This window comes from Eubalaena glacialis, chromosome 20 (assembly GCF_028564815.1).
Source record: "Eubalaena glacialis isolate mEubGla1 chromosome 20, mEubGla1.1.hap2.+ XY, whole genome shotgun sequence".
Taxonomy (NCBI): domain Eukaryota; kingdom Metazoa; phylum Chordata; class Mammalia; order Artiodactyla; family Balaenidae; genus Eubalaena; species Eubalaena glacialis.
The window spans coordinates 18137352-18160500 of record NC_083735.1 but is presented as its reverse complement, the minus strand read 5'-3'; the positions used below and the strand labels follow the sequence as shown (position 1 = coordinate 18160500).

General features: G+C 38.5%; 1 protein-coding gene and 1 non-coding gene across 2 annotated transcripts in view; one reads left to right on the top strand and one right to left on the bottom strand.

Annotated features, from left to right (window-relative positions):
- Positions 1–23149, bottom strand: part of MTUS1 (microtubule associated scaffold protein 1) — a 160568-nt gene that overhangs the window by 31517 nt on the left and 105902 nt on the right. Inside the window, 1 exon segment of the mRNA XM_061177204.1 lies at positions 4409–4623. Coding sequence (XP_061033187.1) covers positions 4409–4623 — 215 coding nt within the window.
- Positions 12958–13077, top strand: LOC133081513 (U6atac minor spliceosomal RNA). The gene has a single exon (XR_009698849.1). It is a non-coding gene; the product is annotated as a U6atac minor spliceosomal RNA (small nuclear RNA).

The window sequence follows — 23149 nt, the reverse complement described above, 5'->3', positions numbered from 1 at the left end:
TTAAATATATGAAGTGCTCCAAGAAAAAAATGGACTCACCATAATTTAATTAGGAGTCCCTGGGACACAGGCACTTAGTCTCTGGCTGTCATCCCATCGGTGAGCCTCAATTTGCTAGCTTGGGAGAGTGTCAAAAGCACAGGGGATTTTGCAGGAAAGAGCCACGTCGGATGGCTCAGATGTATGCTCTCTCTGACCTCCTCCATCCCCACTACCACACGATGAATCATGCCCACTTTTTTTTTGGTCTGAGACATTTTTATTTATAGACTGCTAGTGTCATTCAAAATTCATCTTTGTTTAGATGCTACTTTAGGTTAGATTCCACTATCAGAAACAGAATTGGAGGCACACTGAATAAGTGGTCAGAGGCTGGGGTGGGGTACCCAGAAACTCTCACGAAGAAACTGGGATCACTACCATCAACACCATCTGGCACTCGGGCTGCCTGCACAGAACACTGTACAGCTATGCAAGAATAAACCAACAATCAGAACTAAAAGTAACAACAGCGCGTCCTCTGAGAAAGAGAAAGTGTGGTATTGGTTTCCAGATTCATGAGACATGCATTAGAACTTCTGCTCTGTAATGAATGATGTCTACCACTAAAGTGGTAAAGTTGTAGTTATTAAATAGACTTGCAACAAAAGGATAAGTGACAGTTCCAGGATTCCCTATAATCAACGATTTTTACCTATAATTTAATGCTCTGAAACGGTTTAGGAAAAATTAGCAATAACGAGATATATATGTATATATAGATCAGTATAGATCTACAATCTATATCTACCTATCTACATATCTATATATCAATCACTTCTATAATGGGTATGAGAGAACCAAAGGGTTAAGTAAAAATTTTGAAAAAATTGCTTAACTTTTCCCTTGGTTATATCTTTCTTTTCCAACTGTTTTTTAACCATGCCCTGTACACATCAGACAATCAGTAAATATTTGCTGATTGATTATAAAGAGCTAGAAAAGAGCAAAGAACATTTACATAAAGACTTTATATGTTCATCTTACATCTGGGATTCCGTCCTCTTTATTGATCCATTTGTTCATTCAGATACACACTGCGTGTCTATTATGTACAAGGCACTGCCATAGCAGCTGGGGTGGTTTCCTAAGAAAGCACCAGAAACAGATCCAGCTCTCAGTGAGCTGTCTTAAAAAGTAAAAACAACTTCGAAATGGTTACCTACTAGGTAGAGAGTGACAGAGAAATATAAGTGCTCCTAGAATCCAGAGAGTAGATAAAACATAGAGCTGGAAGGACCAGGGAAGTCTTCATAAAAGAGGGCGTTTTTGAGCTGAATTTTAAGAAATTCAACGGAGTCACAATTACATGGGCATGAGGATCTAAACTGGGTGTAAGATGAAATTCACATGCGATACAAGAATCCATGAAACTCATTAAGAGTCTGCCCTGCAGTGGACTGAAGCATCTCTCAGTGTGCCCGACCCAGTGAAATATTTTCTCTAGTGTTGGACCTAATCTTTCTCCAATTGATCACTTGATAAAATGTTTGGTTTGTGTTTAGGGGCCAAGTCGTACGGAAGGAAAGTATCTTTAAACACTAGGACCACACGGAGTATGGAAGGGTCATGCCACACGGGGTACCGAGAGACTGAGAATACAGCTGAAGCAAGACTCCTATTGTCCACCTCACATCCACTCCTGGGCCTTTGCTCGCTGACAGGCATGGAAGGCAGGATGGCCTCATCTATTTAATTTGCATTTTTAACTTTGGCGGTTTGTATAATGAATCCAAGTAAATTAAATCCAGGTAGTAGTGTGATGTTAATATAAGAAAGATCTGAACACGTAGGTATTAGGGAGAAGGGTGGTAGCCCAATAATGGTATTTGAGCAAAAGATGAAAAAGTACAGGAAGTTTACAGGGGATTCTGAGTTCATAGTGTCCTAGACCTGGGTTCAAATCCTGGTCCTCCTCTTATCAGCTATCTGATGATAGTCAAGTACTTAACAGCTCTATGCCTCAATTTTCTTATTTGTGAATTCCAACTTGCGTTTTGGAGAGGATTTTATTAAGTAAGAACATCTGGTACTTAGTAAATATTCAACAAATGTTAAACACCTCTTGCTTCTCCTTTACCTTCCTGATTATACAGCTGGAGCATACCGGCAGTGAGGGGAAGGTTAAAAGGGGCAGTTGGTGCCAGATTACAGAGAGTCTTGTATTCCAAGTTACACACCAGAGTCATCCAAGAGAAATATAATGTGAGCCATGTATGTAATTTTAATTTCCAAGTAGCCACATTTTTTAAAGATTAAATTAATTTGACAACATATTTTATTTAACCCAGTATGTCCAAATTATCATTTCAACATACAGTCAACAGAAAAGTTATTAATGAGATATTTCACATCCTTTTTTCATACCGTCTTCGAAATCTGTGTGTATTCTACACTTACCGCATATCTCAGTTCAGCCTAGCTACACTTCAAATGCTCAATAGCTTCATAAGGCTAGTGGCTACCATACTGGGCAAATTGGCTGTAGACAATGGAGAACCACTGAAGGTAATCAGTAGAGTGGAATGCTTTGGGATGCAGTGATTGGGATGGATTACAGAGGAGAGAGTGCAAGCCTCAAGACTGGTTAATAAGTTATTAACATAATCCAGGAGACAGTTATCCAGGGCTTGAACAAGATTGGCATCAGTAGAGACGGAAAAGAGGAGATGAAGGAAGGGGAGAAACACTGTGGGATGAGAACTCACCAGACTTGATTGCTTTCATATGGGAGATAAAGGAGAGAAAAGAGTTGAACATGGGGTTGTTAGGCTAGATATAGTAAAATAAATAATTGGTTTATCACTAAATAGACAAACTAATTGTTCCCTACATTTGACGTTATGTAATTTCCAATTTAGCTTACTTGGTTACATAAACCAACTCTCAAAATTCCTTTCTTATATAATAAAGAAAAACAAAAATACTGTATGCTACTGTAATTTAAAAACTAGGTAAATGTCTGCATCTCCCCCTCAAAAAAGTTCATTCGAACAAAGCTGTAAAATGTTCACCAAATACTGATTTAAACTGTCTACTAGCTTAGCAGCTCGTCAAAGGCACAGACCAAGTCTCAGTCACCTGCATCTCCCTTTGCCCCAGACGGGCAACCACATCAGAGTAGCCTCTGTAAGAAATGAGTATAGGTTTGTTGGATTGAACTGAACTACAGAACAAGCAGATTGACCAGTATTCTTCTTGAGATGTCAGGAATCCTCATCTTTAAAACAGTGATTTAAAAATATCTAGAGAGCTCAAGCTACATTCTCAACCCAGTATTTCCCCTTAAATAATTATACTTTTTGTTGCTATGCCAGTAGCATACGTTCATAGAAACTTGGTTTTCTCAATGAATTTTAACTAATTCCTGAATTAACGTCCTTGTAGAATATCAGGGAAGAGTAAGTAAGCAAAGAAAATCTGTTTCATGTTTGTTGTACCACAAACTATTTTAGGAATGGATGGAAATTCTGAAGACTCCCTAGACCACTACTGGGAGTTATCTCAAAAGTGTTCTTTGACCCATAAATATAATCAACCTCATTTTTCAAAGCATTAAGTTCAGTGTGATATGGAAAACTACACATAGATAAAAAATTAAGTGAAAAAAAAATTAATGCTGTGAAATAAAATTCATATTTTATGGCAAGAAAAATTTAAACATAAAAAAATTTTCTCTGCCCTTTGGCCTCCTCTCTCCCGTCTACTGTGCATTGTGTATCTGCATTATACATTGACCAGACCTCCCCCATCAGGAGAAATACCTACTCAACCATAAAGAACAACATTCTCCTAGCACCAAGCCAACTCCTTAAAGATAACATTCCCTCTAGAGCTTGTAAGGGGTCACATGACCAACCACATCGTACTTGCAGACCTGGATTGTGTAAACTGTTAATAATGTGTCGCCCCCGTCTCAAAAAACTTATACACAACTGTGCCTTGACTTCTAAGGGGTGGAGCAATTCTCCGAGCTTTCTGAGATGCTGTTCCCAGGTTAAAATCCTCAATTTGGCTCAAATAAAATTTTGCATTTCTTTCTTAGATCGACTGATTAATTTTTTTTAATTGGCAATGCTAATATAGTCTAGAGGTATATAGAAGTTTAACAGGCAATTACATTTTCACTGTCATTGGTCTAACAGACCCCAGAGGAGAAAGAGAAGTACTAAGAAACGTTTCAATCCCAGATTTCTAGAGAGTGACTCAGGTATCAAGTGAGTTGACAAAAGCATAATTGGGTGAATTATATGTGATCTTACCAATCATTAACTTAAAGATATTCACAAGACAGGAGCACGAGCTTTGCCCATCCCCCCGCCTGCCCCTACCTTAGTGAGAAGGCTGTTTAGAGGGTACACATCCTTACCTCAGACAGTAGGTGCTGAATCACAACTGTTAATGCTTCAAACTTGGTATTACCACGGGAAAGAAGCTGCTTGAGCTGCAGGATAAATCCACTTTGGTTTTCACATTTTGCTTTATACTGAGCCAACTCAAGTGTTTTTTCCGAGGAGAGCACATCTGGAGATGTCTGGGTCTGGATACATAAACTTCTGGGACTCTTCTGTCTGCCCTTTTCAACTGCAAAAGGAATGAATATAGGTAGGAAAATATGTGACTTTTTTATAACCACCACCATCTGGCTTCACAAACAACTAGAGAAGCCACAGAAATGCACTTAAGTTATGTTTACATAAGGAAAGCATATGGATGAGAACAGGGATTAATCAAATATCAAGATTTCTGGAACTCAGAAACACAGACGACGGCTTTAATTCTGACATAAGTTATATATGGGGCAGGGAATTAGGGGCATGAAACAAACAGATTTACCAATCCAGAAACATGAAAATTGCGTGCAAAATAACGTTGATTTCATAGTTTCTAATTTTCCAGGTAAATTGGTACAGAAATCTGTCTGTGACAAGAACCCTGACTGTCCATTCTGATCACACAGGCTGAAAAAAAACACACGAATGATTGGACTTTAAATGCCTTTCCCCCTTCTTATACATTTCGTACCAACTTCCCGTCCTCTCCCTGCTGATGGCCTGGTCCTTACAAAGATTTATACTCTAAATGAATTCCTGATAAATCACCACATATACATTGAAAATCTACTCATATTTAACCCCTGATCTTTAAATTCATTGCTAAGAGTATTATACTCTTTTTAAAAAATTTTTATTTTATATTAGACTAGAGTTGATTTACAATGTTGTGTCAGTTTCAGGTGTACAGCAAAGTGATTCAGTAAGAGTATTATACTCTTGACTACACTCTGCCATTTTCTATCAAATACAAGCTTTGTTGTTTCTTTTCCCCCTTCAAGCGGTAATACGGCTTAAAAAAATTTTATTTTAAAGCACACGCTAATACTCCAAATCCATTTAAGATGCCATGCTAAGTGATTTCTCACTTTCTGTCATGGTGCCCTGGGAATTACTCTACTCTATTTTACATGAAAAAAACTGTTCCATTTTGGAACCATTCCAAATGTCTCAGTCACTTTAAATGTCAAACAGAATTGGAAAAACAGGAAACAAGCTGCTTAGCTTCTTAAAATAAGCAGGCTGAATAACCAAGACAAATCTAAATCTAGGGGGAAAAAAGACAAGAAACTAAAAAAATAAATGTTTCCTTATTCTCAAAGTCATTCCCTATGGCATCCACATTCTATGGTGACAAACAAACCTAAGACAATTTTATAAACAGTAATTATTTTCTCTAATTTTTTAGAGGGAAGAAAACAGCAATTTCTTGAAGGAGAATGAAACCTCAGTATTCATGTTCCAAGAAGCAATGGCAAAATACACTCAATATATTCTTTAAGTTAAAAAAACAAACAAACAAAAAAAAACAGGAAAAGGGCTCTCATTTTCTATGGTAGCTTTCCATGGTTAAACAACTCAATATTTGTATTAATATTTGATAATTCTCAGTTCTAAAATGACTAAAATATTTATGGTGTTTTAAAAATACTTAAAGAGAAGGGAAAGTATGCATTAGTCTTTGTTAGTAATCATTATTCACTGCTTAGCAATAATTGCCACTTCCAAAGCAGACAGAGACAGTAACCAATTTCACAGTCATAACATTAAAGTCCTGAAAGGAGAACTTTATAGAGTCACATATTGATGAAAAATAATCTAAATATTTTACAATTTATCCAAATATCTGAGATTAGTATTCCTCTATGTCATTTTCTAAAATTTAAAATGTTCCCAAGGACTTCCCTGGCAGTCCAGTGGTCAAGACTCTGCGCTTCGGGCTTCCCTGGTGGCACAGTGGTTAAGAATCCGCCTGCCAATGCAGGGGACATGGGTTCAAGCCCTGGTCCGGGAAGATCCCACATGCCATGGAGCAACTAAGCCTGTGCGCCACAACTACTGAGCCTGTGCTCTAGAGCCCATGTGCCACAACTACTGAGCCCATGAGCTGCAACTACTGAAGCCCGCGTGCCTAGAGCCTGTGCTCCGTAACAAGAGAAGCCACCGCAATGAGAAGCCCGCGTACTGCAACAAAGAGTAGCCCCCGCTCGCCGCAACTAGAGAAAGCCTGCACACAGCAACAAAGATCCAACACAGCGAAAAATAAATAAATAAATAAATAAAATAAATTATTAAAAAAAAAAAGACTCTGCGCTTCCACTGCAGAGGGCGCGGGTTCGATCTCTGATCAGGGCATTAAGATCCCACATGCCACACAGCGTGGCCAAAAAATAAAAATAAATAAACAAACAAATAAATAACAAATAAACAAATAAAATGTTCCCAGGAATTATATTTGTCATATAACATATAATAATTATACTGTTTTACTGTTTATAGTGTTTTCTCACTTTCCCTCTCTGTGGTCCTCCCAGTAACCCTCCATAAGGAAGGTGAAGTTCAAGGATGTGAAGGGCCTAGCCCGGGCAACAGACAGCTTCTATAGGACAGACTCCAAGTCAGAACCTAGGCTTCTGTTCCCACCCATTCTGGAAAGTGGAGATGGGGTGGGGATGTAATATATTACATAATTAAAAATAAACATTTATGCAATAATCTTAACAAAATGTTACTTTAATTCATCCAAGCCCATTATCTGCTAACTATTCATTTCAATAAACCTACTTATGGATAAATACCTACCTTTTATATAGTGTTTTATATGATTTTATACAAACAGAAGAGCAACAAACATCTTTTAACTCTTTGACCATCTAGAATTTACTGCAACATATGTAGATACAGGTTCACTTTCCTGACCGATATCACTGCTATATGTCCTACCAATACTTATTGAAATATGTATTCATTTATTATTCATTGCTCTGAAGTTACCATTTCTTGAATCCTTAACAACTTTCCATTCTCTTCCTAGAATTTCTATGTTAATCAATTTTATTATTTACCACAATATCAGTTTTTAAACTGTTAGGTTATAATTATTTACAAAATCTGAGAAATGAATCTTTTACATTAACATTTTTGGAGAAAACATTCTTTAAGTTTCTTGCCTACTTAGTCTCTCAGATGAATTTTAGTATTAACTAGTCATGTTCTAATAAGTTATTTCTAAGGAAATATATTAAATGTAAATTAACTTATTAAGCATTGTTTTTTACACTCACATTCAGAATATAGGTACTCTTTTTGTAACACTAAAATTTTTTTTCCTTCAAATTATCTCTTATGCCAAAGTCAGGCAGCAGCTAAGTATTTATGTTTGGTTCCTTTATAAACTAGAATTTTTTCACTGGATTATCAAGCCGTTTTGAATTTACAAGTCTACGGAAATTATTTGCTTAGTAATATTGTTTGGCTAGACTCCTTGATTATATGTATATAATATACCTTCCTTTATCTGTTTTTCTTACTGAATGGTTAATTCCACCTCTAACATTATTTTAAAGATAAGTCTCTATCTTTTCTTGGTTTAAAGAGATTAACTCTAGTGTTTCTCCATGGACATAAAGTCGATTCTAAAATAATATATTTACATAATGTTAAGAATCTGTCAATACTTTTTGAAAAAGTGTATAAAAAATTGTAAAAAATAAACGTTGAATTAGTCCTCTGAAGCCATTATGATGGTTTTTATTTTACTTCAATAAATTTAGTTAAAGGCTCTTCTTATGCAATTGTGGCTTCAAATTCCAGAGACAAACTTGTTTTTTTTTTACCATCTGAAATGTAATTTGACATGTTTTTATTGCGGTGTAACTGACATATAACATTATATTAGTTTCAGGTGTGCAACATGATTCACTATTTGTATATACTGCGAAATGAGCGCAATAAGTCTAGTTAACATCTATCACCATACATAGTTACAAAATTTTATTCTTGTGATGAGAACAAGATATACTCTCTTAGCTACTTTGAAATATGCAATACAGAATTATCAACTTTAGTCACCATGCTGTACATTACATCCCCATGACTTATTTATTTTACAACTAGAAGTTTGTACCTTTTGACTCCCTTCCCCCATTTCATGCCTTGTCCCCCAGGCCCAACCAACACTTAGTTTTTTCAAATCTGTCAGTGTAACAGTGTAAGCTACTTCCCAGTTTGCTGCTGAGAATTCAGATGGCTTAGATCCACAAGTGAGTTAGTATCTATACATTTCCTTTATTACATTTTGGTTGCTTTAGCTTTTGGTAACAAAATGGCATTTTTGCTTATAAAAGTCCTATTCTCCACATTTTGTAACTGTTAACTGTGTCAAGGCATATCTATTGTTTGAAAGTTTAGAAAATTTTCTAGGACCTAATACTATATTAGGAACGCTGCTAAGATCACTCGAGAATGAACTTAAGCAGTTTTTTGCTAAGGTACACCCTGGAAGACATCAACTGTCCAAGTTTGATTGCATTCCAATCATGCATGTCTCCTGGTTCTTCTCATTTGTGCTTTGACTCGTTAGTTTCACCATCATTCGCAGTTAAGTGTTAGGGTGTGAACTCCATCTAACTAGGGAAGTAGGGGAGAAAAAGCTATTGCTTCAGGAAAACTCAAGCTGTCAAGAAGACTCAAGACGGTACCACCTTCTTTTTCTCTCAGGCTTTCTTAATAGCTGGAGAACGTGGGGAATCTCACACATCAACATCAGTTCCTAAGTGTCCAGCCATGGAAACCCCAAATACCACACCTAGAACTCAAACACCGCTCTGCCTCAGGAAGTAATAGAAATCATCTGAAATCATCACGTACATCACGATGCAGTTTTCAATGCTATCCACGGAGAATCTCATTCAAACATTTAAAACAATTCTGATGATGTCTGTCTGCATAGTGTCATATACCCAAATTGATGTTTAAGAACATAAAATTTGGTGATAAGCCTTCTCTAACACACCCTCACACAAACTGTTAGACTCACAGCTGGTAAGCAAGAATTTATTCTATTATGAATCCTACACAGGAGTAAGTTAACACCTATAGAAGGGGTTTCATTGCAAAGTTGTTTGCAAAGAAAAGATCAAAAAACAACCCAAATGTCCATTAGTAGAGGTCTGGTTAAATAAATGTATGGTACATTTATATAGTGAAACGTCACAGCTGTAACAGAACTAGGAAGCTCTCTGTGGTAAATAAAAAACATAGTGAATAACAATGTAGATGATGTGCCCCATTGTGTCAAGATGATGGGAATATAAACACATTTTTTTTGCTTATAAATTCATAACAAAACTATCGTATAATACATATGAAAGTACTAACAATGTTTACCTTTTCAGAGAAGGAAATAAGAACCAGATAGATATAAGGTGTTCTAATGCATTTTTAAATATTTTTTTAACCACAGGGTAAATACATTACCTATTCAAAATTAAAACGTAACATTTTTTAAAGATGGTTAAAATGAATTGTGAGCTTCAATCTTTAACACTTAACCATCGAGCAAACATAAGTCAATCCATGTTTCTTCCATGGGGAATCTGGACAGAAATCTAAATAACGCAGCTTCTGTTGAATGTGAATTCTTTTTTTTTTTTTTTTTTAAAGGTGTAGGCTTATTTATTTATTTTATTTTTTTTTTGGTTGTGTTGGGTCTTCGTTTCTGTGCGCGGGCTTTCTCTAGTTGTGGCAAGCGGGGGCCACTCTTCATCGCGGTGCGCGGGCCTCTCACTATCGCGGTCTCTCTTGTTGCGGAGCACAGGCTCCAGACGCACAGGCTCAGTAGTTGTGGCTCACGGGCCTAGTTGCTCCACGGCATGTGGGATCTTCCCAGACCAGGGCTCGAACCCGTGTCCCCTGCATTGGCAGGCAGATTCTCAACCACTGCGCCACCAGGGAAGCCCCTGAACGTGAATTCTTAAAATAGATTTAGACGTCTTCAAATTTCAACCTAAGAGCAAATAAGCAAACAGACTGCACTCTACCTAGAGCTGGAAAAGCACACTGTGACCTCAATCTTCCGCTCCACATACTGTGCTCCCTGAGGACAAAATTGGACCACATGGTGGCTGATGACCCAGTTTGAGCATCTTTCCCTTCCTCCTCACTCCTGGCCCAGCGGAAGAACAGACATGATGCAAAAATCTCCAGTGACGTTCAAAGCCCTAATGCTCATAAACAGAGTACCTCATAATGCCAAAAAAACAAGTTTCCCTTAAATTCTACAAAATTCATTACTTGTAGGAAATTAGCTTAATATGAACCAAACTTTGCCCTTGTGTTCCATTTATTAACATGTTACTGTTTTGATAATGCAGCTGTATTTAAAACTATAAAATATTTTGTTTATTATACCTATTAACAGGCTGTCTAATTTCAAAGAATCAACTTACTCAGAAACCTTAAAATTAAATGTTAACTTCTACATAGATTCGGATACGTGTTGACAAGATAATTACCACTGCCATGTCTGGTCTGACCTTCCTGAGGTTCATTCCAATGAAACTGAAACCTCCATCAGGAAAGTAAAAGTCCTGAATCCAAGACATTTGCTCACTTGAAAAATAGCTGGATAGCACTGTTTACTGTCTTTGTTCTTTCTACTCAGAAACCTCAATTTAATAAAATTTAAAACTGGCCTAATGAAGTTATTTATCATCCTCTTAAAGAAAATAGTTGGGGAAAGAAGAATAAGCCCATGTTTCAGGCTCAAGTCACTCAGGCATACAGATCCCCACCTCAAGGCTAAACACAATTTTTGTGGGAGAGACTTAACAATTCAGACAGGGACTAACCTATTAGCTGCTGAGGACACATACATCCTAAGGCAAAACAAGCCACTTTAATATTCGGAAATCCGCTGGCTTTCCGAATATTAAAATCAAGTAAGAAACAAGACTTACTAGGAGAGCTTGCCTTAACTTGAATGAAACACAAAACTATACATAGCATTCAGTAACTAATGTTTGCCTAGTGTTTTATGTACCTATTGACTTATTATTCATTCACTCGCCAAATATTTATCAAAATCTACCACGTGGCTTTGCTGTGGGGCAGGTGGACCAGACTCGTGTCTTGGGGGCGGTGGAGGCACGTAGAAGAAGGTGGTGTCCTACAAGGATGCATGAAGACACCTTGTTTCTACGGTATTAATCTCTTCCTGTTCGACTCTCACGTATTCACCTATCTGTGAAGGTGACAGTCATTGGCTGTTATATGCTTTCTACTACTATACTGCATTGAAAACTAATGCTTGTGGGTTACTAAAATGTAAGTAATGAGCTAATGGGCTCTACCAGCAGCCTGGACAGACAACTGATTTCCGTCTTTCTGCCTTAATCTGAACCTACACATCTAAAACCCTTCCTAGGGACACCTATCTTTACACAAGTTCTTTCCGTCAGTGTTTCCTCAGGATTCGATGGGTATTTATGGGTGTTTACCCTGGGATATTCCATGACAAGAAAGCCTTAAACATGAACTACCAGGAAATATGTGTTCTGATAAGAGGGAGTATCCAGTTATGAAACGATCACCCACATGCACTGTACACTCAGTAAACGTCTGTTGGATGTGCTTCTAACACATTGGTTCTTGTTCTCAAGGAACTTTTTTTATGCAGCAGAGACCGAAACAGGCCATCACCAATGGCCATATGATTTGATAATTAGGTAACAGAATTATGTACACAGTGTGGTGAGAGTACAGGTGGAGAAACACCTAGATCTGGGGCTGTCAAGAAAGGGTTCTAGAGACAGAGTTTGGATGGACATTTGCATGTTTGGCAGACAGATAAACAGAAAAGGCCAGAAAACACCAAGGCATAGAGGTATGGGAGGCCCTGGAGGTCCTGGTATTCAGTGCTGACAGCAAAGCTCTCCTGAAATTAAAGTAAGATGACGTGGCTGGAAGCATAAACAGGGGCAAGACGTGTGTGCTGTACAAGGTTTTCTCTCTCTCGTAGGAGATACAGAATGGTGCCAAGCAGGGGTCTGGAGACACAGTGAAAGAAGATCTGAACTGGTGAGCAGAGTGGTCAAGAGGGAGGCCCAGGGCGGGGCACTGGTGGTCGGGGCAGTGAGAACAGGCAGGAGATGATGAATGTTTATGAGGCAGAACAGGAAGACTTCTGGACCAGTTGGATCAAGACTTATCAAGGATAAGTCGCAGTTTCCAGCTTGGAGATAGCACAAAGAGAAGCAGATGAGCACGTGAGAATGAGAGAGGGCAGAGGGAGGGGGCGTGTGGCGTGGGACCCGCGGGGAAGTGTACTGACATTCTCTAACACTCTGCTCCTTATTCTCCAAAGAGACTCTATTCTAGCCTCACCTGCTCCATCACGCTCTCCAAACTGAATCGTCTGCAGGGGCATTTTCCTGGGGAGCAAATCAGCTCTTTATTTCCCATTGTCCTGAATGCAGCCCCTAACACAAGCCTATTAACACACTTTCCCAGCTTGATCAATTGAACTGCACACCCACAGAAATTTAGACAATCTTACCAAGATCTTTTTTTGAATTATTATTCAGTGTTGTATGAAAGGAGAAAGCACTCCCCTTGACAAGGATGGAAGAGGCCCTCAGGCCTGACAACAGGCACACAGTCAAGGCACTGAGAACTACTTCATGGCATCTAACCATCATTTTAAACAAACAAACGAACATGTTCATGTTATCAATTATTAGCTTAAATTTATATAAACCTTTTCAGGGTTCCTTTCATTATGTGTTTGCTCTAGAAAAGTTAATAGTCATAATTAGGAGCCACATATAATATTTTTCTTTTTCTGGGTAGGTATGGCATTTGCTGACTATGGAACATTTCAAGCTCAGCAAAGCACAGTGTTTAGACTTTTAAAATTACCCAAGCTAATTCTTTTGGAGGTGGCTGGGGAGGGGTGCTTTAGGACACCTATTAAAATTTTACAGTACTGTATTTTTGGAAGTGCTGCAATGATTTGTATTATATATAAAGTGGTTTTACTTTCTTAATTTCAAAAGCAGATTACAGAATAGAAGGCATATTCATATTAAATATACCTATTTCAGATAACTATTGCTTAGACAATTTTTCCTGCAAAACAATCCAAAATTGACCGTAGACATTTTCCATGTGGCTGGCAGGGAATAAAGCAGATCACTTATGTTCTTAAAATGGACTACTAACTGTAAAGAAAAGTTAATAGAAATTCATTACATTCAGAAATACTTTTAAGAAGGTATCACATCCGCCAATTTGTTGGCTTTCTAAATAATCTAAAAGTCCACCTTAATGTGCTAAAAGTTTACGGATTTGTGGGACTTCCCTGGTGGCGCAACGGTTAAGAATCCGCCTGCCAATGCAGGGGACATGGGTTCGAGCCCTGGTCCAGGAAGATGCCACATGCTGCGGTCCACAACTAAGCCCGTGCGCCACAACTACTGAGCCTGCGCTCTAGAGCCCAAGAGCCACAACTACTGAGTCCGCGTGCCACAACTACTGAAGCCCTCGCGCCTAGAGCCCATGCCCCGCAACAAGAGAAGCCACCACAAAGAGAAGCCCGTGCACTGCAACAAAGAGTAGCCCCCGCTCACCACAACTAGAGAAAACCCACGTGCAGCAGTGAAGACCTAACGCAGCCAAAGATAAATAAATTAAAAAAAAAAAAGGATTAGAGCAAAAAAAAAAAAAAAAAAGTTTATGGATTTGTTTCCGGACTAAAAGAACATACTATGAAAATTTGCAAGTAATGCAATTTCATGCCTGTATCATTAAAAATTCTGCAGATGTCAAATGAAAATATTTTTATTTTAATCATCTAACAAGCAAAACTTTCGTTATTTTAGTAGAGAAAAAAAATCTCAATTTTTATTTCAACTTAAAATAGGAAAAAGCAGCTTTTGTTTTACTTGTTCACACTGTATATGAACAAATTGGATAGGTCTTTTCTCAGAGCATAAGGAAAGGGATAAAATATATACCCACCGGGGCTTCCCTGATGGCGCAGTGGTTAAGAATCTGCCTGCCAATGCAGGCGACATGGGTTCGAGCCCTGGTCCGGGAAGATCCCACATGCCATGGAGCAACTAAGCCCGTGCGCCACAACTACTGAGCCTGTACTCTAGAGCCCGCAAGCCACAACTACTGAAGCCCGCACGACTAGAGCCCATGCTCCGCAACAAGAGAAGCCCCCGCTCGCCACAGCAAGAGAAAGCCTGCGCGCAGCAACGAAGACCCAACACAGCCAAAAATTAAAAAAAAAAAAAAAAAAAAAAAATATATATATATATATATATACACACACACACATATACACACCCACCAAGTTCACGGATGTGACTGAGGTGCTGTTTCACAAGACAGCAGCCCTGGAACTGGCTTTTCCCCCTTTGTTATTAAGCAAGTTACCTAAAATATTAAATGCTAGCCTTCATGTGGACTTTCATATTTTTGTTTTTGCCTTAACGATCATTTTGAATTAACCAATTTAATAGGTACCTAAAAAGATGCCTGGCATCACAAAGCCAAGCAGTGTTTTTGATTTCAGTGATGATGACATACACCAAGATGTCCCTTTTAATTTACCACGTGGAAGAACACAGTACCAAGAATAACATTCTGTCACCACTAGGAACCAATTCCAAAACAAAAACAAAAAGTCTACAAGGCCCTTCTTGCAGTATCTACTTCAAGCACATGTACCATTTTAGAATTTTAAAAGCTGTTTCTTCTGGACTTTTCCACTATGGGCTAGCCAGCTCAGGGGATGTCACCATTGTGCCAGCGAGGCCAGGCCCTGTGAGTCAGTGCTCCACAGTCACAGGTGGTGTCCCTAACCATCGCAGCCATGTGCAATCACATGGTCTTTGTCAAGCAGGGCCCCCAGCAAAGCAGCATGGCTGAAACAAGGCATGTGAAGACAAAAGACCTGGGGGAGGGGGGAGTCCCCAAAATGCACCAAAGCAGGTCAAAAATGTCCTTATTGCAAATTTAAGACAATAGACTATCTTTAATAGACAGTAGAAACAAAAATTAGAATAGCCAATTAAAACATTCAACATTAGGAATTTCCATAACACAAAGAGTAAATAAAAAGAGAACGTCATTCTCAAAACATTAACCAGTTAAGGAAAAGCAATTTGAGTGAGAGATGCCTAAAACTCAGGCCACCAGGGAACAATAGGAAAAAGCCTAGTCTCTCACCCCAAAGGCGGCTCTATTAGTCTTAATTTTCCCCAGAGCTATATAATTGATGCCTTTTATAAAGGACCCTCATGTACTAAAATAATCCAAAGTATCACCTAAGCCAAATACAGAAAAGTGATGTTCAATTTTATATACATTTAAAACCACACCTGTTGTCTTTTTACCTAAGATAACAGCAATATGCACATACTATTAATAAAATACTATTTTTAGCTCTAAAACATGCTTTAGAGCTAATAAAAAGTATCGTAATCTGTATTATTTCATGTATAGGGTGATTCTCTACTATCCAAAACTCAGTTAACCCGAATATTTCAGTGGTTCTAATTAAATAAGCATTTACTATATATGTTTTACTTGCCTTATTCCTCCATTTTCTCCTCATGAAAAACACTGCTATACTTCCCATCCTGAATCCAACTCCAGGCTATAATGTATGGTTTATTTTCCGTGTTTGTGTGAAAATAAGACACTACATTAAAACACAATTTAGCACAGTAAGACTAGCTATCTGAAACTTGTGAGATTAAGATACACTAACTTTCTCTTTCAACATCTAACTTTTAAAGGCTTATCAAAAATATTATCCATTATGAGTGAAAATTCATTTAATGCATAACTATTCTCTTAAATAGACTGCTATAACTATGAAAGGGCACATTTTAATGTCATAGCAAAGCTGAAGCTGCAAGACTGCCATAGCTACATGAGCTCAGTATCAACATTTTTAGCATAATGCCATTCACACCACCAGTTCTTAGTAAACGTTTATCAATGTGGCAAGGGGCCAGAGAAACTTTCAAGACTGCTTTCAAGGAAGCTAAAAAGAAGAATGTGGATTCACAGTGAGATAACAAAGGAGTGGTGGAAGGCCACATCTCTCATCTGTTGTTCTTGAATTTGGTCCTTTTGATGTCTTTTGCATTCTACAAATGACTGAATATTTTTAAACTTTTTACCAAAAAATTCTAACATATATAGTTTTTTATGAAAGCTTTCTAAAATGCTTTCACTGGCTTCTATATTTTGCAATGTGAGAAACACAAGAGAAATTAAGGTTTGTTTAGCATCGCCTTAATGCACGACTAGGATCCCCACCATAAATGCACTGGTAATATTTATCTTTTGTTAACACATTTTAAATATATAAAAACCACATAAGGTTGAGAACATTCTTTCTTAGTATAAGCATTATTTTGTAACTAAAAATTAATTCAAGAGATCAAAATCAAATATTAACCTCTATGTCCAAACAACAAAATGACTTGAAAGTGTTTAATTGACACATGTACAAAATAGGTAATCATTACCAAAAAACATTCATATCATAAAAGAGAAGAAACAATGAGGTCTGTTGCAAGATTCAACTTGTTAACTGACATACGTCCCTTATTTATAAGCTGCCAGTATTAGCTTTTGAGAAATAACCGTTTTGCCTTCTCTGTGGCAGTCTCTATGATAGGGCTCTAATCCCTCTTATACCTGCATGTACTACAGCGATTGGAGAAGTCAGACACTCAATTTCCCAGCTTCCCTTGAAGGTAGAAACAGCCATGTGACTGAGATTTAGCCAATGAGATGTAAGCACCACCCCTTCCCTGGGTCTTGTTTTTCCTGCCTGCAGCAGGCGTTGTGAGATCATGAGGCAACAGTCATGAGGAAAAGGCCAAGAAAATAGCACAGGTGTTGATCCTGACATTACTGAGCCTCTGAACGTCAGAGCTGCTGCTTTCTAAGAGAGACAAATAAGCTCCTCCTTAGTTAAACTGTCTGAAACTGCAGCTAAAAGCAGTTCTACTTGACAGTCTGAAAAATGAATACCAAACATAAGCACATAACTTGATGACTTTCATTCTAATTAAACAAACTTATTTGCATTCTGCCTCACTCTTACCAAATATCTAGGCAAAATGGTTCTCTTTAGTGCAGCTTCAAGTAAATGAAAATATTTTGTTCTATTAATAATACTTCTCCTGCCTTTCCTCAAAATATATGTACATACACCCCTCTCCTTTGCTAGAGTAATTGCTTTTAATCTTACTAGCTCAGCAAAAAGAATTCTCTCTTAGTGCAGTGAATTGCCTTCACTTGAATCAATGAGACTATTAACTCTGAGGTTCAAAATGGCACTTTTCATAATAATTAATACAAGTATCTCATCTCCAGCTTCATTCATAGAAAACCTGAATTCCAATAAACCTGGAGGCAAGGAATAGTTCTACGTGGAAGATTCTTTTCCCTCCACTGACTCATAAAATTGAAACTAATAGGTTCCAAAATATGAGGCAGAATTCTGAACTAGACTGAACTGAAAGCTTTGGTAAGTCAGTGAGATCACTTCTGGACTTCTTAGAAGATGTAGCACTCTTCTGATGCTGCGATCTTCATTCATGCCTGACATCCTGCTACGTTACCCAAAAGCCTGACAAATTCACTCTCTTTCCTTGCCCCTATTTACAGAGGAAATTACATCCTGGACGGGACAACACACTTTGTCAATATACTACAGCGCACAGTGTCCTGTGCAAGGGCTGGTCAAAGGGCCTGTTCTGTCTGGCTCCATATAACCACCATCCTATTGCTGGCACCTCTCTCTCCACATTCTATGCTCGGACATATTAAAATTCTTTTGTTTCCTTAAAGGAGCCAAACTCTCCCTCACCTCCAGGCTTTCACATGCTGTTTGTTTTCTCTGCCTGGAACGCTTTTTGTTTCTTGGCTACTTCCTCCTATCCCGGGTCCCAGCTTAAATGGCGCTTCTCGAGGACCTGGATAATGTCAGCCTCACCTGCTGGGCGCTGCCTGTGTACCTAGTCTGTGCCCTACCACGACTGCCTCATGTTCTCTGCCTGTCTCCCTGGTAAACTGTGGGCTGCGTAGGGGAGTTCCCTGGGGGTCGTGGGTTAGGATTACGCACTATCACTGCTGTGGCCCAGGTTCAATCCCTGGTTGGGGAACTAAGACCCCACCAGCCATATGGTACGGCCAAAATTTAAAAATTGTGGGCTGTGTGAAGGCAGGAGGCCACGTGTGACTCAGTCCTGGCTACATTTTGAGCATCTAGCACTGCACCTGCCACATAGTACATGTCTAATACATATTTGTTTATGAAACGAATGACTTAATCCTGCAACGTGAAAGACAGGTTGGAAGCAAGGGAAAGACTGGTGGGTGGCAAAAACCAAAAATATAAAATCCTTCAAAAAGTCCCAAAGTATTAGATTGGGTGATATGAAACTGCCAATATTTGACCATTTTCTACCTCTAAGAAGAGCATTTTCAAATTCTTCAATCTAAAAATAAAGCCTGGGGCTTCCCTGGTGGCGCAGTGGTTGAGAATCTGCCTGCCGATGCAGGGGACACGGGTTCGAGCCCTGGTCTGGGAGGATCCCACATGCCGCGGAGCAACTAGGCCCGTGAGCCACAACTACTGAGCCTGCATGTCTGGAGCCTGTGCTCCGCAACAAGAGAGGCCACGATGGTGAGAGGCCTGCGCACCGCGATGAAGGGTGGCCCCCGCTTGCCACAACTGGAGAAAGCCCTCGCACAGAAACGAAGACCCAACACAGCCAAAAAATAAATAAATAAATAAATAATAATTAAAAATGAATATCTGCTTTAAAAAAAAAAATTGTCCGATGTTCTAAAGCCGGTTATCATTCTAAAAAATAAAAAAATAAAAAATAAAAATAAAGTCTGAACTACAGTAGGCAGAGGGTAAAAACAATAGTGATTTCAAAGGATAGAGTCTTAGATTCTTGCAACCAATGAATTGTGGATAAATGAGGAAGAACAATGATTCAAAGGGTACTGAGGTGTGAGGACAGAATAGGGGGCAAACAGTGGTGCTGTGAAGAGAAAGAAATCAGGAGTATTCACTGAGTTTGGGAAATAAGGAGAGAATTAGTTTAGATAAGAAGAATCTTCAGTAACACATCCAGGATTTTTTAATCTGTAGCCAGAAAATTCACAGAATTTGAGGTTGAAGAGACCTCGGAAATCATCTCATCTGATTCCTTTATTTTGTAGCCTTGTTTGGTTATGCGATCAAGGTCAATGACTTGGTTACTAGCAGAACCAAGGCTACAACCCCGGGCTCTTGGTATCCAGGCCGACTCCACTGCCCCTGCAGCCACCAACACCACTTCTTTTATTAAGAATACAAACACAAGCTACTGCTCACAGCCCACGCGGATGAGAAGAAATGCGATGACTTCAATATCTATTTTATTGGAAGATTTCTCAGACCCTCAAGTTATGTAATATGGATAAGCTCACAAAAGATTCTTACTGGGGTAAGTAGAATTATATTCTTCACATAATTTTAAAATGCTTCCCACACACAAAACTCTTTTTTTCCATCACTGCTATTCACTAGATCTAACAGAATTACAGCAAAATTCACAGCTGGAAAAATCTAAAAAAACCAAAAATTCTTACCAGAGGTCCCAGGTCTTAGTTCCATCCCTGCCACTGACTGTGTGCCCCTGGGCAAGTTAATTCACTTCTCTGGGCCTCTGACTTCCTGGCGTAAAATCAGGTAAACTGGAGCACCTCTAAGTACGCTCTAGCTCTAAAAATTATAACTGCAATCAAATGAATGTTTCAAAATATTTTTATGTAAATTTAAAAAATAAAGTGTACCCAAAATATCACTATTAGTTAGTCAAACTCTGGTAATAAAAGCCTTGTGCCTTTTGCTTAAGTTGCCTTGGAAAGCTATCTGCTTCACAAAACTGGTACAAACAACCGAAAATGTTCACTAATGGAAGACTGGTTAAATAAACCATGGCTCATCCAACAACGGGATGTTACAAGACTACTAAAAAGAATGCGGTAGATAAGTGTGTTAACCTGAAAATCGAAGATATATTAATGTTTAAAAGTAAGCTATAGAAGAGTATATATGGTAAGCTTCCATTTCTGTAAAACAAAAAGGGATATAGAAAAACCTGCATAGGCTTATATATGACTAGAAAATTACCGGAAGGATAAACAAGCACCCATGAGAGTGGAAGGGTGCTTCCTCTGTGGAAGGGTGCAGGGCCTGGGTAAGAAAGAGGCTCACTTGGAATTGTACAACCTTCTGTACTGTTTGATTCTCTTTTTAACTTGGAGTGTGGATTGATTTTTTTCCTTAAGTTAAAATTAAAAGCCATGACAAAACGCTGGACAACTTTGTATGAATATTTTAAAGTGCCGTGGGTCAAGAACCACCAGAGGCGTCTCCATTATTCTATTTAAACAAAACTTATATGTCTTGCAAGATTCTTAAAATTCTTGTTAATAGAAAACAAATATATGAATATAAAATCTAACTGAATGTGTTACTGGTTTTGATTAAAACATAGAAATATAATTTTTAAAGTCAAAAAAAGTTAAAAGCCATTTGGAGCTATTTTAGATTACACAAATTATTGCAAATATAGGGCACCCTTTTATTTTTATTTTTCACCTTTTTATTCTTTCAGGTTGAAAAAGTGACAGTGGCATTTAGGCTGGGAGAGACAGGGCCACTGTTTCCCTCCTGACTTACTCCATTTACCTTCAGCTGTCAGCTCAGATCGAGAGGGAAAGGCTGGCAGACTCCCAGTGACAGGTCAAGAGGAGTTATGAAACATGAGGAAGAGTTATCCCACAGAGCAGGGAGATGCCCCTGGGAAAACTAAAAGCAGTCAGCTGGAAAAAATCACCGGGGACAGAGATGGAAAACAAGACCCAGAAGGGCTGGCATTCACAGGAAACAATAAATCATCTATTTACATACCTAAGATCCTAGCACAGATACCACTAACCAGCCTGAATTCAATATAATAGCACTCCAGTTTTTATAGCATAAAATCAACTTAATTTACCACAGTTGCAATTATATCTAAACAAGAGGTAGCAACAGTAGGCAAATGAATCCTCTAAAAGCGGGCACACAGGTTTACATGTGCCTAAAATATACCCTACATTTATTTCCATCTCAGGCACAGAAGATAAAAAGCAGATACAAGCATTAAGATCAGAGGCAGTCTTTTGTGACTGCAAACGTTTCCACCGTGAAGCCTGGAAAACTTAATTTGTGGTTCATTTCCTACCTCTCCACGGCCATTACGATGTTTTATTTCAGAAATGTTTAGAACGTGGAAATCTTTTAGCGTACCAAACCAGCCTTGCCCAATCTCAGTGAGGAACTACGTAATGAAAACCTACAGAAACCCTCTCATTTCATCTCCTTCTTTAAAGGAAAGAGAACTGTTTGTCTTAGTTTACCTGTGTCCTATTTCCAAAATCACGTGAAGTAAAATGTAATTGAACAGGTGTTGATTTTTCCAGATTCGGCTGGTGTCAGAGCAAAGAGCTGGGAGCCCCCAGGCAACAGTTCTGCTTTCAACAAACAAACCGAGCACACATCAGCTTGCAGACAGTAAAAGTACTATACACATGTGTTGAAACATAAGAGAAAACCGCTTATTCTTACAAATTACGCCTCGTTCTCTCATTAGAGCTTTCTTTCGCCAGTTATCTATCCCCTTAGAAAATTTCTGATAAACACCTGCAAGTTAATCAAGATGCCCCCCGCGTAACGGTAAAGAGAGATCTGCGCGAGACAAACCTGTGTGGAAAATGACAGTGCTTCTCCTAAACCCTGAAGGGAGTCGAAGATTTCGAAGCAATCCTTTGGCAGTGAGTCGAACGTGAATGGTGGACAAAGAGAACTTGGGAGACAACAACATGTCTTCAGATCAGGTGGAAAGATTTCACAGAAGAACCAGCTCCGTGGATTCTCACATACTGTCTTTTTAAACTCAGCACCCTTCTTCGAGGCCAAGAAATACAGCGAGAGAAAACATGCCTACATGCCAGACATCACTCCACCGTACATGCACAAAAGAAAAACCCCAGAGCTATCCAAGTGCTTCTGGCTTCCGTTTCTACTCCCAGATGTTGCCAAAACAATGCTCTTCCTCTGAATACAATCTCCTCCTAGCAGACCCAGCAGTCAGCAGCCTCTGAATGACATCACACCAAACGTGCTTATGGGGTTGTTATGGTTTTCATCAGAGATGGTGAAGGGGAGGAGAAAGTGGGTGGTCTTAGGCACTTTATATAACAACTAATAATGTCACAGGTTCTGTAATGACTTGGAGGATCCTTAAGGTGAAATAACTTCGAGGAGTGCCTAATATTTATTTAGTAAGTACAAAAAATTAAGACTTCATTAAAGTAATCTGTGTTCTGATTTTTTAAATTGTAATTATATTCACACTACTAGTGTGAATATGCCCAGTAGCACTGGGCATTTTTTTCAGATATTTTACATGTAAACCTATATATAAACCTGATACCCTGGACAAAAAAATTTTTAATGGCTTCAAGCAATAAATGTTCTCAATTACAATTTTAAATAAAATTCCTACTATAACACCTGGAACTAACATAGTGTTGTAGGTCAATTATACTTCAAAAAAATGTTTTTACTATAATATACTAATGACGGATTGATAAAAGGTTAAAGTTCAACTCTTAACACTCATATTCTGAGGACT